The sequence below is a fragment of the Uloborus diversus genome, chromosome 9 (assembly GCF_026930045.1).
Source record: "Uloborus diversus isolate 005 chromosome 9, Udiv.v.3.1, whole genome shotgun sequence".
Classification (NCBI taxonomy): domain Eukaryota; kingdom Metazoa; phylum Arthropoda; class Arachnida; order Araneae; family Uloboridae; genus Uloborus; species Uloborus diversus.
In genome coordinates, this window is record NC_072739.1 from 32,367,126 (window position 1) to 32,385,015 (window position 17,890).

At 34.7% G+C, this 17,890-nt stretch overlaps 1 protein-coding gene across 1 annotated transcript in view; it reads right to left on the minus strand.

The window, feature by feature from the left end:
- Positions 1 to 17,890, minus strand: part of LOC129229307 (YTH domain-containing family protein 3-like) — a 57,004-nt gene that overhangs the window by 23,337 nt on the left and 15,777 nt on the right. The window contains exon 4 of the mRNA XM_054863590.1: positions 6,337 to 7,851. Within this exon, the coding sequence (XP_054719565.1) occupies positions 6,337 to 7,851 (1,515 nt within the window). The remainder of the gene's footprint in view (positions 1 to 6,336; positions 7,852 to 17,890) is intronic.

The window sequence follows — 17,890 nt, forward strand, 5'->3', positions numbered from 1 at the left end:
GAAAAATGATGAGTGAACACATTGTCATTTTCATTTCTGAACTTAGTTCTTATGTTTTTGAATAACTCAGCAGCTTAGAATCTCAAAATTTTTGGCCATCAATATCGAAATTTTAATTTATATTTTATTACTTTTGGAAAAGTAGCAACAGAATAGAACAGAAAAAAAGAGCTTTAGATGCTGTATAATAATAAGTGAGTAAAGAAAAAACCTCCAACATTTTTAGTACTAGAGGGTCTTCGATAGAATGAGATATCCTAAACAGAATTTGAGCTGGGACTTTATTAGACTACTTTTTAATAATTAGATAAAATACTTTTTTTTAATCGTCATTAAATCATTCTTAAAATAATCTTTGGTAAGTCTGGTAACAGGGTTGGCAAGTTTTTGCCGGAGGCGGAAAAAACCATGGAAAAACCACGTTTTTTTTTCCTTTTATATAAAAGTAAAAGCATGAAAAGATTTTGATACAATTTTAATTTAATTATTTTTATAGTTTAAACAAATTTAAGGTTTAACTTACTCTTAAAGTTATGGAGCATTTTTACTTCTAAATTTTTAAACATTAACATAAAATTTCAGTTTGTAACATCTAAGACAAATAATTAACTTACAATGAAAATGTAATTAGCTTGTTTATCATAGCATTTTTTACAGAATACTAAATATCTATATAAAGTATACTTAATCAAGATGCAACTATAAAATAAAAGAAATAAAAGTAATTGAAAAGAAAAATACACATTTCTTTACATTGAAATATCACTTAAATCATCATAGTCTATACCATCTTCATCAAAACCTATTTGTTGTTTAAGCATGGCATAGCAATAAACTAGTTTCGTGAGAGAAGCCACTGACAAACGGTTTCGTATTTTTGATTGTACAAAAGAAAAATTTGAGAATTATCTCTATTGCAACAGAACTTGCAGGACACATTTGAAGAGTTGCGACAAGTGTGCAGAAATTTTTAGGTACTATACTGCATGTAAATGCATTATTTCCTTAGTGAGGAAAAGTTAATATTTTTCTATATTCAAGTAAATATTCTGTTATTAATTAAATAGCTTAAAAATCTTAGTGGGATAAAAAAAAAGTGATTAAATATATATATATATATATATATATATATATACATATAATTAGAATTTAATCTTTTTATTAATTTCCTAAACTTAAGTAAACATTCTTTGTTTTCGCATTGAAGGAATTGGCTCATTCTGAAAAAATTGTTATAGCAAACATTTAAAATATTAAGTTTTGCAATCCCAACATTTGTTTTTTATTTTTCACCTTATAAATTAGAAGTAACATAGAAAGACATAACTAAAATATTAAAGTGCATTATTTATATTATATTGTCACTATTTCTTTATTAACAATATAATGCTACTTTATTTGCACAGTATTTATATTACAGTAATTTCCGGAAGAAACGCCGCGGCGCATACGTGTTTAAAAGTAAAATTTTATTCAGCTGCGGCGTTTCTAGCGCTGCAGCGTTTAGAAGCGAAAAAAAAAAATCCGGCCGCGAATCCAAACAAGCAAGCTGGGAGCAAGAAAGGAGATTTCAGGTTTCCTCCTTGTTTTTCCCCTCCTACTCATTCCATGAAATAGACTGAACTACACCCCACCCGTTCGGTGAAATGGATTGATCCATACCTGTTTCGGCGGGAGCGTGCTAGGAGCGAGCACGTGGCCTGATATTTGTTGCATTCTTTCGCTCGCATATCTCTCGCTTGTATCTTTCTTCGCTCTCCTCAACTCTTTCGCTTGTATTGCAGCTTCTTGCAGCGCTCGCTGAGCGAAAAGTGAATTTTTGTCAGTCGCACCTCTAAATTTATTTACGATGGCCCCTAAGCGACATCGCAGTTACACTGCAGGATTCAAATTGACAGTCATCGGTAGAGCTGCTGAAATTGGTAACAGGGCGGCTGGAAGAGAATTTGACGTAGATGAGAGATGTGCTCGTCGCTGGCGCTTGGAGAAGGAAAATTTGGAAAAGATGCAAAAATCGAAACGTGCGAGACGGAGCGGAACTGTGAAATGGACCCAACTAGAAACGCAACTTGCCGCATGGATAAAAGAGCAGAGGGAAAAGGGCTTTCCCGTATCAAAAATAAAAGTTCGCCTGCAAGCCAAGAAAATGGTTCAGTTAATGAACGTGAAAGATTTCAAAGGCGGGCCATGCTGGTGTTATCGTTTCATGGCTCGTCACAAAATTTCCGTTCGCTGTAAAACGACTAGTCAACAGTTACCTAGTGACTGGCAGGAAAAAAACTGCCTTCTTGGATTTCGTCAAAAATTCAGTCGAGAATGGGAAGTTCTCGCTTTCGCAAATCATCAACATGGATGAAACGCCTTTGACGTTCGACTGCCCGGCAAACAGAATTGTCGACCAGACTGGTGTAAAAACTGTGTCCATCACTACGACTGGTCACGAGAAGACCTCATTCACTTGCGTGTTGGCTTGTGCTGCTAAAGGTGCAAAATTAAACCCTCTTCTAATATTTAAGAGGAAAACAATACCAAATGGAAATTTCCCCAAGGACGTCATCATCATGAACGAAAAAGGGTGGATGAACGAGGCCGTTATGATGGAATGGCTCGAAAGTGTTTGGCGGCGCCGGAATGGAGCCTTTTTCCAGCCTAAGGGCCTACTGGTGATGGACAGTATGCGGTCCCACTGCTGGATAGTGTCAAAACAAAGTGCAAAGCACTCTCGGCCACGTTAGCCATAATTCCTGCCGGCCTGACCAAAGTTCTACAACCATTGGACTTATCGGTGAACAAGGCCTTCAAAGCTGAAATGCGACGGCAGTGGGAGGCTTGGATGAGTGACGGTTTACATTCCTTCACTAAGGGGGGGGGGGGGGGAATGCGCCGTGCCTCCTATGAAGAAGTTGCTACTTGGGTGTCAACCTCGTGGAATTGTGTGACAGAAAAAATAATCATGTCTGGATTCAGCCAAGCAGGCATTTGTGTTAGTGAAAATGACTTTGTTGAGGATGATGATGAGGTTGATGAACCTGAACCTCACATAGTGTCATCTACCAATATAGATGAGGACATGTTAAAATTGTTTAATTCCGATACGGAAGAATCAGATTTTGAAGGTTTTTAATGTGTGTAATGCTTGAAAATATATCTTTTTATTTATGTCAAAATGTGGTTTGTTTAATTTATAGCAAAATTTGTTTATGTGTTTTTATTTGTCAGAATATGTGTTAAAACTGTTAAAATCACTTTCCATCAATGCATTTACTTAATTACTAACGCCGTTTATCATTTTTATAAAGGTAAGTTCATTGATAATTAAGTTTTTAGCTTCGTTAGTATGCGGCGTTTCTGTGCATTTCAAAAATTTTTAAAGCGTTTTTTGGGGAGTGCGGCATTTACGCCGATGCGGCGTTTCTTCCAGAAATTACTGTAAGTTTTTGCCGTTTTTGCCACGGTTTTTTCCACTGTCCCGGCAAAAATACCTTTTTGCTGGCAAAAAACCCCAACCCTGTCTGGTAAGCATTAAGGCTAAATTTTGCAAATGGTATTAGTTCGAGTTGACTTAGATGCAACTGGATAGAACTTTTCGAGTGGGCGTGGCGACAAAAAGTTATTAACGTCGAAACAGTAGACTTGTGTAGTAGACGAAAATGAGGGAGTGTTATGGAACTGGATGCAATCTGATTTCGAAATGCGTAAAATTCTGAAAGGGTGCATAAGAGTGTAATAATAATTAAAATTCATAAATTTTGCATTTAAATTATGTTTGCATTTCTATGATCTGAAGGAACCTAAAATTTACATTCATGAACCTCTCCTGTTCGACTTGATGTGAAATTTTTCCCGACAAAAAATTCCACACATAAAATACAGCGATTGTCAAACCCAAAATACAATGCAAGCTTAATGACAGGAAGAGCAACTTGGAATAACCAGAAAAATTAAAACAATTTACTGCTTTAACAATATTTTTGATTGCACCTTGCGACTACATTAATTGTACAGTTCATTTAAGAAATTAAGTAATAGTTACAAAAAATGCAGTGAAATAAAGACAATTTGTTTCAAAAGTTTTATTCTGCACCAGACAATCTTCATAATACTAACAAAATAAATGCTATGCTCTTTTAGGTGGACTTTTATCCCCAGATATCATAAAAGATTTATCAACCAAGTGCCTCCACTACACGAGGCAACTTGGTTGAATCAACTTTCGAACAGAAAGGGTGGGTGTTAGAAAGGGTAACCGGGTAGAAAAATGAAGTAATTGCATGGCATCCTTCACAAGTCCTGGTGTGTCTTGTGCCTGGTGTGCCGGCAAACAAGGCACATCCGCTAATTAACTTTTGTGAGAATAGGAGCTGGACACTATGCACTGTCAACTGTGGTGTGAAGGATGCCAGCAAATTACTTCACTTTTCTACCAGGTTGCCCTTCCTAGTAGCTGCCTCGTCTGTTCGAAAGTTCACTCTTGCCTTGTGTGAAAGAGGCCTGATGCCTTCACTCCTAATCCTGCTTCAGCCTGTGAGCCAGAAAGAGAACAAACACAAAATTGTGTACTAGCTTTTTAGATTCTTTTCAAGAAAAACTCGAATCACAAATGGTTCCTGTTAATACCAAAGGCAAATTAACCTCTTTTAATAACTTGAATCTGCCTCAAATAACTTAAAATGTTACACTGAACAGTAAATATACAAGACATCGTTAAAAATCTGTCGATATATTTATTGTGATTGAAAGGGATGAAATATCTTTTTTTCTAAAGTAATCAAATAACTAAAAAAAAAAGGTCTGCCACATTGTATTTCATTTTCTACTATATTGTACTAATATTCAATGAACTATGAAATTTAGAAGAAATTTGTTTGAGTTGAGAAGGTTATGCACAAGGACATGTTAGCAACTGTTTCAATAATGAATTGTTTCATCAGTTATCATTTTTTAAAAGTTTAATTCAAAATTTTTATTTTTCAATTATGAGTCACATAATGTCTTTTGCAGTCAATGAGCCACAATGATGCAGATTTTTAAATGCAATAAATTATTTGTTTTCACACAAATAACAAACTTAGAAACTAATAGAATGAATGAATATCAATAAAATATTGTACGTAATGCCAATCAAATAATTTTTTAACTTTTCTTCTTGAGCTTACTTAAATCATTATACATACCCCTGATATTCTGAACACACTTAAACGGTCCTGGCAAAGCTCCATACTATAGATATAGCATAGGATGACCTATCTGTATTCTAAACACCCTACAATCTGAACACCCGAGTATTATGAATGCATTTTTAATACTCCTTCAATCACTAACTCTCTATACACTGAACATTACAAAATAGAAAGAAGGAGAGAAACCTCCTACCCCGAACCCTTGGGTCCCACAATAGCCCAAAGCAGCAGAGAATATTTCTATGCCCCTTAGGAGCTAACTAGTATGGGCACCTGATTAGGAAATGACAGGTGATATTAAGGACAATGAAAGAGTGATGCTTGGATTGCAGCTCCACTTTCCCTTTAAATTTTGAGTGCTATGTGCAAAAGGTAGAAAAGCTATCACTACCATATGAGCAGAAGAAAGTAGGCTGAGTATCACCCAGAAGTTTTTCCATTTCTTAAGCAACTTGATAACATATACTCTGCCGAGCATATACAATGCAAAAACAAACTAAAATTATATTTTTTTCAGGCAATGTACCAATAATTGTTCTGTGTTCTCTCTTTATTATTTAATGTTTTGTAAAAGTTTTTGAAACATTTAAATTTCCACAACCATAACTGTCAACTCTAACTCAGTGCCAGACTAATGTACGTCCAAAATGGCAATTTGCAGATGATTACTACATTTAATGCAGAGTCCTAACTCTAAAAAATAAAATCCTTCATGATTATTTACTAGCGTTAAAAGAAAGAGCGCAAGTCCCAAAATTAGTACACTGTCGATGAGAGGCCATGTCAGTCCAGCCAGAAACAAGATGCCTGGCTGTTTCAGGCGCTCTTACGGAATTGTAGTACTTAAGTTTTATGGGGAAAGGGAGCATGGCAATCAAACAGACAAGGGGCCACTTTGGCTCTCGACGGTTCTGCCTTTACTTACATTGGTCTGACTTTGCGGTAATGAACTTGATAAGAGTATTTCTAAAGACATATGCATCTAAGCACTAGTTAGCACCAAATATATTTCTAAATATACCCTAAAAACTAAAAGAATATGTACATGAAAAATATAAGCACTGAATTTAAAAACATATTGATCTAACCCCCTTTTTTCAATAGAACATATGTGTATTAGGAAATAATTATGCAGCAAACAAATTCATTACTCTACCTGGGTTTTACGTTGCTCATCTTCCTCTTGCCTTTTTTCATAATGAAGGAAATCGTCAAATATAGAAGTAGTGTGACGAAAAGTATGCATTATTTTCAAAACCTGCTTTCCTTTTTCTGGAGGCACCTCTTGTGTGTCTCTTGAATTGGTAACTGGCTTATTTTCATTGTTCTCCAAACGAATATGACGCAACTGAGAGTTGGGAACGTCTTTCACGTAGATCCATTTCACTTTGAACTGTCCTTTCCACTTGTCCTGTGCCCAAACATTTGCAGTACTACCATAGTCCACAGGAGATACCATTTGTGCCATTCCACAAAAATGCCCTGAACCATTCACACTATAAAAGAGATAAACCAGTCCCTTGGCTTCACGAAAAGCTTGGTCCAATCTCTTATTTCCATGTTCGGTAGAACACCAAATAGAGTACTTGATCGAACGATGAATGTCGTCTTCGGAATACGACTTGATAATAAAAAATCTAATGTTTTTTGGATTTAAATCAAATTCTTTAGGATTGTAATTATTTTCCATACGTAATTTGTCTAAAACAGGGTGCTGAGGATAATTGTCACCACCAGTTGAAGCGTTCTGTGCAACAGTTATTTGTTGCTGTTGCTGCTGTTGTTGCTGAGGTGGGGAATTGTAGCCAGGTCCAGATGGTCCATTATTCCTATTGCCACGTGGTGCATTCCAATTAGGAGCAGAACGTGATTGCAAAGCAGGAGGAGGACCCATTTTACCACCACCACCAGTTCCATTACCTGCACCATTACCATTTTTACTCTCCCAAGTCCCAATATCCATGCTTGAAGTATTATGTTTTGAACCACCTGATAGGATAGCTGTTGAAGGTACAGGTTTTGGTTTAACTTTAGCTTGAGGTTTTGCAGGCTGGCTTGCGACAGTTGCCCAAGACATTTTCTTGGAACCAACAGGTTGTCCAGAAACACCTGGTGCACCAGTCATAACAATGTTATCAGTTGCACCAGTACCAAATTTTTTGCCTAATGGGTGTTCTGTCATAATACTACCATGCAACATGCCTGGTTTTGCATATGGATCTTTGACAAATTGGGAGTCATTCTTATGATCAGCAATGGAAAGTCCACCCATTCCTTGTTCCATATGTTTTAATGCATTTCTATCAATGCCTTGATCATATGTGTCTCTTGTGTAATACTCCTCTGGATACGTGCCATGTCCAGTTTTCCGTGTACCCATTGCAGAGCTTCCCCATGTTGAATAATCTCCTCCTGTACCACTAGGAAAGTAATTGAAGCTCTGATTGTAGCCACTGAAGCTGTTTTGTCCAAACATGCCGTCCATGTAGTGGGACTGATCACCACTTCCCATTTGGCCTCCATAGCCACCCAAGAAAGTCATAGGATCACCTCCATTGCTCCAAGCACCTTCACCCAGTCCTTGATTGACAAAAGAGTATGACATGGAAGCATAGTAACTAGGCATGTATGGATCTGGCAAACTAGATGAGGACATTGGTGGATTGTAAGTCTAGGGACGAAAAATCTATTTTAGTAGGATTCAATGAGAATAAAACAAATACAAAAGTACATGCACATAACATGTATAGTTACTTTTGAGAAGGAATACATTTTACTAAGAGAACTTAACTCTATGATTAGAAAAACATGACAGAAGTAGAATTTAAACAAGAAGTTCCGTCTAGAACTAGACGAGCCTACTTTCCCGTATACCCATACTACTTTCTAGTACCTGATCAATATTCTCAAAAATAGCTAAAATCGCAAATTTTTTCAAACATATTTTTTTTAAATATTTTAAGCTGATTTCTAGGAATAAAATATTCCTTACTTTTCTTCAAAAAAACGAACAAATAAAATAGCAGCACCTTTTAAACAAAGCAGCTAATACACTTCTTTCCATTAAAAAATTTTTTTAACAGCTTTCAAAACGAAAAAATAATAATAAGTTCATTAAAATAAATACATCATATAAAAAAAATCGTTTCTTTTTCCCCTGTTGCCGAAAATATTTTTTTAAACGAATTAATGCACTTACCAAAAGAAAAAAAAACAATAAAATGTCAACTTAAAGAAATAATTTTCATTGTCAAAAAAAAAAAAAAAAAATCGTCTGCGCATATTTTTTGAGTTTATTCACCGAAAACTAAATACCTAAATTAAAACTTTAGCGTGAAAATAAAAACAAATCATATCAACAATAATTATTTCACAGTTAAAACCACAGCAGCGGAGTCGGAGTCAATCTCATTTTGGGATAAAAGAGTCGGAGTCGAATATCCAAGAATCGGAGTCAGTCATTTGTCCTCCGTGTATAAATGTTTGCCAAAGCTACGAAGTCAGAGTCGAAGTCGGGGAGTCGGAGTCCGATTAATTGTCGGGAACAGGAGTCAGAGTCGGTGTCAGGTCCCCCTAAATTCTCGGAGTCGGAGTCGGGAGTAGGTCGTCAAGAGCTATTTCCAACAAAGTTTGTTTGAAGTAAATCCGCCTTCAAGTACGGAATCTACATTGACTTTCAGTTTCCCCGTAGGCGCTAATGTTAAGGAATTTGAACTGTTCAAAATTGAACGGAAAATTGTTCAAATCAAAAAGATATCTTATATACAAGTTTTTTATCAAAAGCTTTTTCCTACAAAGTTTGTTTGAAGCAAATTCGCCTCACAGTTCGGAATCGCTTTGAATTTCCCCGTAGGCGCTAATGTTAAGTTTTTTTGAACTGTTCAAAATTGAACAAAAAATAGTTCAAATCAAAAAGTGAAATATGGGAATGAGGTGTCCTCGCCGAGATCTTTCGAACAAAAAAAAGTTTGTTCGAATCGGACTATTCATTCAAAAGTTATTAGGGGGGGACAGACAGACAGACCGACAGACAGACATTTTTCCCCATCTCAATACCCTACTTTCCAATTTTTATTTTTTCAATATTTATTTAATTATTTTATTTATTTTTGACTTTTTTTTTGTTTTTCACGATATTTTTAAGATGCATTAAGCCTTCTTTCATGCTTTTTTCTTCTTTTTCTGACTTTTACTGGGAAAGTAGGCTAAAAAGAGAAGTAGAATTTCATTTTATTGAAATTCAAGAATAAGGAAAATCTTACCTTGTTACAAAAAAGTCTGAATACTAAAAGCTATACTAAAAATATGATGCATATATACACACAATCACACCACTATTTTAAACAACCTATTGACAAAAACTTAATTAAAAAGTATTGGATTGATTACTGATAAACAGCAAGGGAATTCACTTTTAAAAAACTTATATTTTTCATGGTTTGGGGTCAAAATGTCGCCACCGAAATGTCGCGGGACAAAATGTCGCGGCCAAAATGTCGCCGGTCCAAAATGTCGCCGGGCCGAAATGTCGCTTGTCCAAAATATCGCCAGGACAAAATGTCGCCGGTCCAAAATGTCGCTTGTCCAAAATGTCGCCAGGACAAAATGTCGCCGATCCAAAATGTCGCCGGCCCGAAATGTCGCCGGGCCGAAATGTCGCCGGTCCAAAATGTCGCCGATCCAAAATGTCGCCGGGCCGAAATGTCGCCGGGCCAAAATGTCGCCGGGCCAAAATGTCGCCGGGCCAAAATGTCGCCGGGCCAAAATGTCGCCGGGCCAAAATGTCGTAGAACCAAAATTCGCTCATTCAGTTGGTAAGAAAAATGCAAATGTACAAAAATGCTGTTTAACACCAAATTTGCAGAATAAATGATTACTGCCTTTAATGAATGTCTTCGTTAAAAATGGGACTGAACTAACTGAGTTTCTTGATGAATTCTAAAAAGATTATTCCGTTTTGATTCGCAACTCTCGGCTGTTTTTCAGCAAACAAATAGAATACAAGCGTTACGTTATCTTATTTCTTGTGACTCGCTATCTACCAACTGTAAAACGTTCTGACGGCGTTCAGTTCTGACGTTCGATAAATTTTTTTAAACTTTTCTTCAAGAATAGTGTGCGTTTGTATGTGACCGATTTTTTGGGGCCATTCTACGTCAAAACCTGTGGTAAGAATTCGAACGATACCCGCAAGTACCCATATATGATTTAGGGCTGCGTGGTTTTTTTGCGTCAATTCGTTCAAGATAGTGGAGTAACTGAACGTTTTCATCGATATGCGTGACTGTCATTGCTCAAAAAATGATGAACGGAATCAAATAAAATGTTAGGAAGCAGCAGGGGGACAGATTTTGGGGCCAATAACACCTAAGGGTGGAGCAATCGAATGTTTTTTTTCCTTTCTTTTTTTTTTATCTGTGACTGATATATCTCAAAAAGTAATACAGTAGACCCTCGTTTTCAGCAGGTTTATTTTACGCGGTTTCGATTATACGCGGTTGAAGATTTGACACCTTTATTTTATTTACGCAGATGAGTTTCGGTTTTACGCTGATGCGGCAATGCAAACAGGTAACATTTTCCTCTCTTTCAAAACCCAAGCTCCTATAGATTGCAGATTACTCGTAACTAACTGCATTTTGGCGTGCTAATAATCGAACTTGGATCCTTGGAGACATTTTATGCGATTGGTTCCAGAGCTTTTTCCATTATAGAAGTAAAGTGATTAAACTCACACAGTTCAGAACTCACTGGAAGACGAGCTTTTAGGAGTGACAAAGGAGGTCAAAACCAACGAGGATACCGACTCCGGTGACGCACAACCAAAAACGCTCACATTGAAAATTTTGAACCATTCGTAGACAATAGAAATAATCTTTTTCTGATTTGTTAGTAAAGGAAGATTTTATCAAGGAAATGACGCAAGTGGTCATGGATGAGTTAATGCTCAGCAAAGAATTAGAGGAAAAATTCTTAATGACTACCAAAAGACTATCATAGCCAGCTCTTCTTCATAAACAGAACACGAAATTAGTTTGTTTTCTTTATGCATATTATGCATAAAAATCGATATAAGTACACATTAAACTTTTCATACAATTAGTCATCACTAGAATGAAGTATTTTTTTATCTACGGAACCTAATCCCTATTTTGAACCCATTCCCTATTTTTGATATTAGGTCTCAATTTACGCGGTTTCGATTTACGCAGCATTTCCGTGGAACATAACACCCGCGTAAAACGAGGGTCTACTGTACAAGGGTTAAGACAAAATTTGGTCAACAGGTATATCTTAAAGGGCGAGTTGCTCATTTATTTTTGGCTTCAGTCATCCCAAAAGGATGGATCACCGAATATTTTTAATCGTTTTATGTGACTGCTATATCTCAAGAAGTAATGCGAGGATTCATACAAAAATGTAGTATGCAAGTGAAATTAAACGAAAACAAGCCTTATTTTCGTTCTAAGTTGAGTTTCGTAATCGTTTACGTGAGTCAGTGTAATTAAATAAACAATGAAAAATATACTGAATTTAAATATGAGAGGTTGAGCAAGATATCAATAAAATCTAAATTAGCCGTGTATTCCTCTCATTTTTGTAGCACTTTAACTAGCGTGGGTGTTAAATAAAAACCGAGTTTGCATTCTTATACAATTCGCGTAGTAAAAATTCAATAATTAAAACAGCATTTTTTTCTGAGAGGGGAAAACTTATTTGTTTATTATTATTATTATCAGTATTCTTTTCTTTCTGAATTACCAAGCTATATTGAGCTAGAACTATTACTTTTTGAAAGTCATTTTAAAAATAAGTCTAGGTCAAAATTGATCTGAATAATCTCATTGATATCAGTTATTTCACCCTATATTGTGAATTTTTTTCTTTTCTATTTAAAATTGGAAAATGTGATTCAGCTGACAAGCGCTACTTCGCAAGCATGAAAGTATCCTCTTGAAAACCTCTAATAAAATAGCTGTTCTGAAATTGTCTCCCTTGATGTTCTATCGAATATATAAATTTCATGAATGTTGAGAATTGAAAATATTTGTCATCGCGTAGAGTCGTTTTTCAAAAATCTGAGTGAAAGACACCTGTTTTAGCAATTACGGGTTTCATTGATTTCAAAAGATTTGACGGTGAAGATTTCAACGTAATTTCAGAATTTTACTCATAAGACAGAGTTTCCACGGCAATAATCTGTCATCTCTGTTAAACATTTGTTTTGCTGTCCCAAAATCCCGGTCGCAAAGGACATACAAATGTCCTCTCAGAGGAAGGTCTCGAGCAGTCTTGTTAAACTTCTTCAGTTTCATTTCCAGAAAAAGTCTCAGAACAGTTTTGATCTTACTTTATCCAACGTATATCTCACTGAAAACGTACAGTTTTTTTTTTTTTTTTACAGTTCTTAGGGTGATGTTAAAAAATCTATGAGAAAATTAAATTTCATTAAGATACCTTTCTACTTGATTTCCACCCTGGCCCGTGATTTCGAATTTTTTTAGTGAAAGGGGAGAGGGAGGATAACGGGCATATAACCAATGCAAATTTCATAGGATTGCTATAAAAAGCACTTCCACTTGTATATATTAAAAAAAATTCAAAGTCGGGGGCCATTCCGCCTGATCCCCTAAATTACTGACTTGTCGCTAAGGTAATAATATGCTAGAGTGAAGGAGTTATTTGTTTTTACTTCATTACGCCAAAAAATACAAACCGCCTATTCTCTTGCCATATTCACATAGCGCCTCACTATTCTTTTATTCGCCTTTAGAACAGTTTAGTTTTACTTCCATACCAATTTTTTGTCTGAATCCTTGCGTTACATTTTGATCCTTTGCTTTACATCTTGAGTATTATTATTAATCAGATTAAATGAGAAAGAGAAATCCGTTGCAGCAGCCTTTCGCATGTTTACGTTCTTAATAGTATACAGAAAAACGTATGTTTTTCTGAAAACTATTAATTTTCTGGAATTAATCTGATGCTTACGAATTAAGACAGGAGAAAACGTTTGGAATTTTTGAAGGAACTTACTTTGAAAGGCAATTAATATTCTTTCGCAACTTTTACGCTGAAAAGCATCGACGTACATTTAAATTTTTCGTACCAATTGAACTAGCGAATTTTGGGCCGGCGACATTTTGGACTGGGGACATTTTGAACAGGCGACATTTTGGGCCGGCGACATTTTGGGACGGCGACATTTTGGACAGGCGACATTTTGGGACGGCGACATTTTGGACCGGCGACATTTTGGGACGGCGACATTTTGGACCGGCGACATTTTGGGCCGGCGACATTGTGGACTGGCGACATTTTGGACTGGCGACATTTTCGACTGACGACATTTTGGACTGGCGACATTTTGGGCCGGCGACATTTTGGCCGCGACATTTTGGGACGGCGACATTTTGGACCGGCGACATTTTGGACCGGCGACATTTTGGACCGGCGACATTTTGAACCGGCGACATTTTGGACCGGCGACATTTTGGGACGGCGACATTTTGGCCGCGACATTTTGGGCGTATACCATTTTTCTTGGACAACCATTATTAGCATGAAAAAAAGTTTATCAGAGCTTTATATTTCTCATTTAGTTAAGTTGCTACAGAATGACTAAACTTATTTTGGAAATGTGCTCCTTTCAAATTTCTGATACAGTGAAACCTGAAAAAGTTGACCATTTCGCTGCACTAATTTCAGGGTTCATACCCTTTAGGCAGAAAAAAATTCAAGCACTTTTCAAGGTAAAAAATTTTGTTTTCAAGGCAATATCATAAATTTGTACTAAAAATATTGTATGCAGATTTCATTTACTACAAACACATAGAAATAAGGCAATAATACAAAAAAGGATAGGAAAACAAAATTGTTTTTTCTACAAGGAGAGATCCTTTGATGAAAGATTTACTGCGTTGAAAGTTTTTCTGAAAATGTTTGAAAAGTTTGTTCATAAAGAGAAGCAGATAACAAGAGGTTTAATTTTGAGGTTTTTCAAAGGGTGCAGCAGTCAGAGGTTTGTATATTTTCTAGAATCAGCAAATTGATACTTAAAAAAACTTTTATAAGTGCTTTTAACTTTTAGGGAAAAAACTAAAATATCTAAGTTCAATGGCATTGCCAGAGAGGAGTTTTTGAAGTCACTCCCCCCCCCCCCCCCCCCCCCGGTTTCAACATTTATTTCCAATATCTATACAGTGGTTTATTACAATATAAGGGTGGTTTAGGACAAAAACATTACCCAGAAAGTTATTTCAGTTTGCACTATTCAGTTCTAAAAATATTACGTTTGCAAATCATTTATAAGTATGCAAATCAATTATTCATATGTATTTATTAGCTATTCAGCCAATAAGGCATTTCAACTGTCCTCGAGTAAATTTAAAAATTAGGAAATAAGAAAAGTTTATGAAAGTCCACAGTCCAGTCTCTACACCTCAAAATATACAAAAGCAGCTTAAGCAGTGATAAATACTATGAATGCAAACTTGAGCCAATTCAGCTTTCATTGATTAACTTGCAATAGACAATAAATGTGCAAGTTCAGATTTATAGAGCCATATTTCGAAATTGAAAAGATTCACAAGAAGTTGACATATTATGACAAAAGTAGTTTTATTTTGGGAAAAAATGGGTTATTGTTGAAATTAGAATTTAAATTTAGAAAGGCAATAATATTCAGGTGTAATTGTGATTTGTGAGTTCATAAAAAATTACCTGAAAGTTTCAAAGAGCAAAATGGGGTGAGGGGGGGGAATAATTTTTAAAACTAAGACCCCTATTACTTGAATATACATATGTACAACAATAACTTTTGCTATGCATACAATTCATAAAATAGTTTATTAAGTCAAAATATTCTGCATAGAAGTACCATGCCCAGTGCCTGTTGATAACCAGCAACAGGCACTGGGCCTAGCTAGGCTGGTACTGGTCAATTTATTACATCCAAATGAAGATGAATGACCCTCCTTAAGCTATCTATCCCTTTGCTGATTAAAGCCTCTTTCAGTAAGCTCCAAGTACCTTAATACAACCTTAATAAAGTAGTAATTTTGAACATTTGAGGAAAAGGGGAAAATTGGAGATATAGGGAGGTAAAAACATAAAAACGAACACTACTGGATTTCAAGTGAATAATCATAACACAACCACCCCTGTTATACACTTTATTTATTGTAGCAGACATAAAAAAATGATGTACTTATAAATAAAATTATATAAATCAACTCTATATTTAAAATACAAACTTTAAGTTAATTTGTTAGGTGCTCAACTGCTGAAATTTAAATTTTTTTTTTTTTAAATCTGTTATGACCGAAAATTAGGTAAAGATAATCATTCAAAATTGCAAAAAAAAATAAGCAAATAATTAAACAAGACCAAGGTAATAAATTCTTTAACTCTTTAGTTATTAAAATAAAAAATAAAATAAGCTAATCTGATGTAGCAGTGTCAAAATAACTACTAATTGCCAAAAATATAAAAATATTTACAAAATGCAAAAGGATTGAAATCTCAAACAAGGGAAGCAAATTTTCACGAATTAAGTTTAATGTTGTCATGTTTCCCATAAAATAAACTTATATTTTACTGAAATTAAACATAAAATATGCTAATCTACGGTAGCAAATATGAAAATAACATCCGATTAGTGAATATATTTAAATATTTGCAAGATGCAAAAAGATTGGAATTTCAAACATGAGAAGCAATTTTTCGCAAAGTCTGAGTTCGTTCGACGTGGCATGTTTCCCATGAAATAAATTTATTTGTATTTTATTAAAATTAAACAAAAAATATACTAATCTAAGGTAGCATATGCGAAACTAACATTTGATTAGCCAAAATATTTAAATATTTGCAGGATGCAAAAAGATTGAAATTTCAAACACGAGCAATTTTCCGCGAAACCCGAGTAAGTTCAATGTTGTCATGGTTTTCAAATTAATTTCTTTGTTAATTAATGAAATTAAACAAAAAATAAACTAATCTAAGGTACCATATGTCAAAATATCTTTCGGTTGTAAAACACATCAAAATATTTACAAGATGCAAAAGGATTGAAATCCCAAACAAGGAAGCAATTTTTCGCGATGTTGCATACTGAACACATGTTCAGAAAATTGCATTGGTGAAATACTTTTTTAAAACTTCTAAGCACAATTCGTTGATTTTTGAGAGAATTTAAGCACTAAGAAACTTTTTCAAGGTTTTAAAACTTTTTCAAGGTTTTCAAGCACTTGAAAATGAACTTTTTTTTCAAGCACTTTTCAAGGTTTTTCAAGGGCGTACGAACCCTGAATTTAGTGGTCAACTTTACAGGTTTTTTTTTTTTGAGAGAGAGAGGGGGGATGTTTATAACAGATTTATTACTTGTTTATAATACAGAATGTCCACTAAGATGCACATACTTAACATAAGCAATTTAAAAATCTTCTCCTCACTAATTTAGCTCTTAGTTTCATAACCATAAATTTAAAAACATTTGAGGTTTAATTCAGAAAGCTTGTTTTCTTTAGTTAAAAATTGTGGTATGTTGAAAATAAGTTTTTACTGAGTGCATAAACTTCAGAAACAAGATAATTTAATGCAAAATTTAATTTTATAAAGATGATACACTAGAAGATGTTGAGATTCGTTTACAGTGGCAGATTTACCAAGTAGCAAATATTGCAATTGGAAACTTCATGAAGGAGATACAAAACTGCACATGAATTATGTCTTGCATAGTTCTGTGCTAAACAAAGAGGTCCTCCCAACAATGGATTACAATGGGACCTCAAAGCTGTAAGCTCGCTACTGATCATCAAATAACATTAAAACTGCTTCAGAACCTATTTCAATAAAATGTATTATAACCATATAAATTTTAGAGACAATAACCTGCTAACAGAAAAGTTTTAACAATTAAAAAACAGCAATGGACATTGGGCAAGAGAAAATATATCTTACAAGACAATAAGAAGCAAATGTTCTCCAAAATAACCTAACAATTATTCAAGTAACAAAAATTAAAACCAGTTCTCTGGACTTCTTCATAAGATGCAGTCATGTTAAATCTTAGCACCAAGAACCAAGAGCTGGAGAAGAAGCACTAGGGAACTGATTCCATGGAGCTGTTCCAGGGCTCCTTAAGTCTTTGCAGTAATATTTTTTAAACATTTAGTCTTTTAAATAGCTTTAGGTAGCTTATGCCTAGCTGCCAACATATCAACTTTAAAAATCTTACACTGCATTCCGTGAGTGTATTTGTTCACTTTTTTTAACCAACAGACAACAAACCATTAAAACTAAAAACATTATATTTTCAAATCTTTACATATAATTAATTAATCAGCACAGTAAAAAAAAAAAAAAAACTGGATTCACAAAAGAGAAACATAGGATTACAACAAACAGTTTCAAAATGGCAGGCCTGTGCATTTCAAAATTTAAGAATACAAGTGTGCACTTTTAAAATATTTTCTAATATTCTTCTGTAAGTTGCATCATTTAATATTAATCTTTAAAAATATTCTTTTGGAAGAAACTAATAACTTGCTGTATTATCTTACTTTTTCTTTCGTAAATTAATGCAGTCAGCTGCTTTTGCTGAAACTACTTTAATTGGAACTTAAGCTTTCTTAAGTTGCAGACTTAACAACATTCAAAAATTTTATTTCAATAACTTATAAAAAAACAAAAGTTTTTTTTTTTTTTTG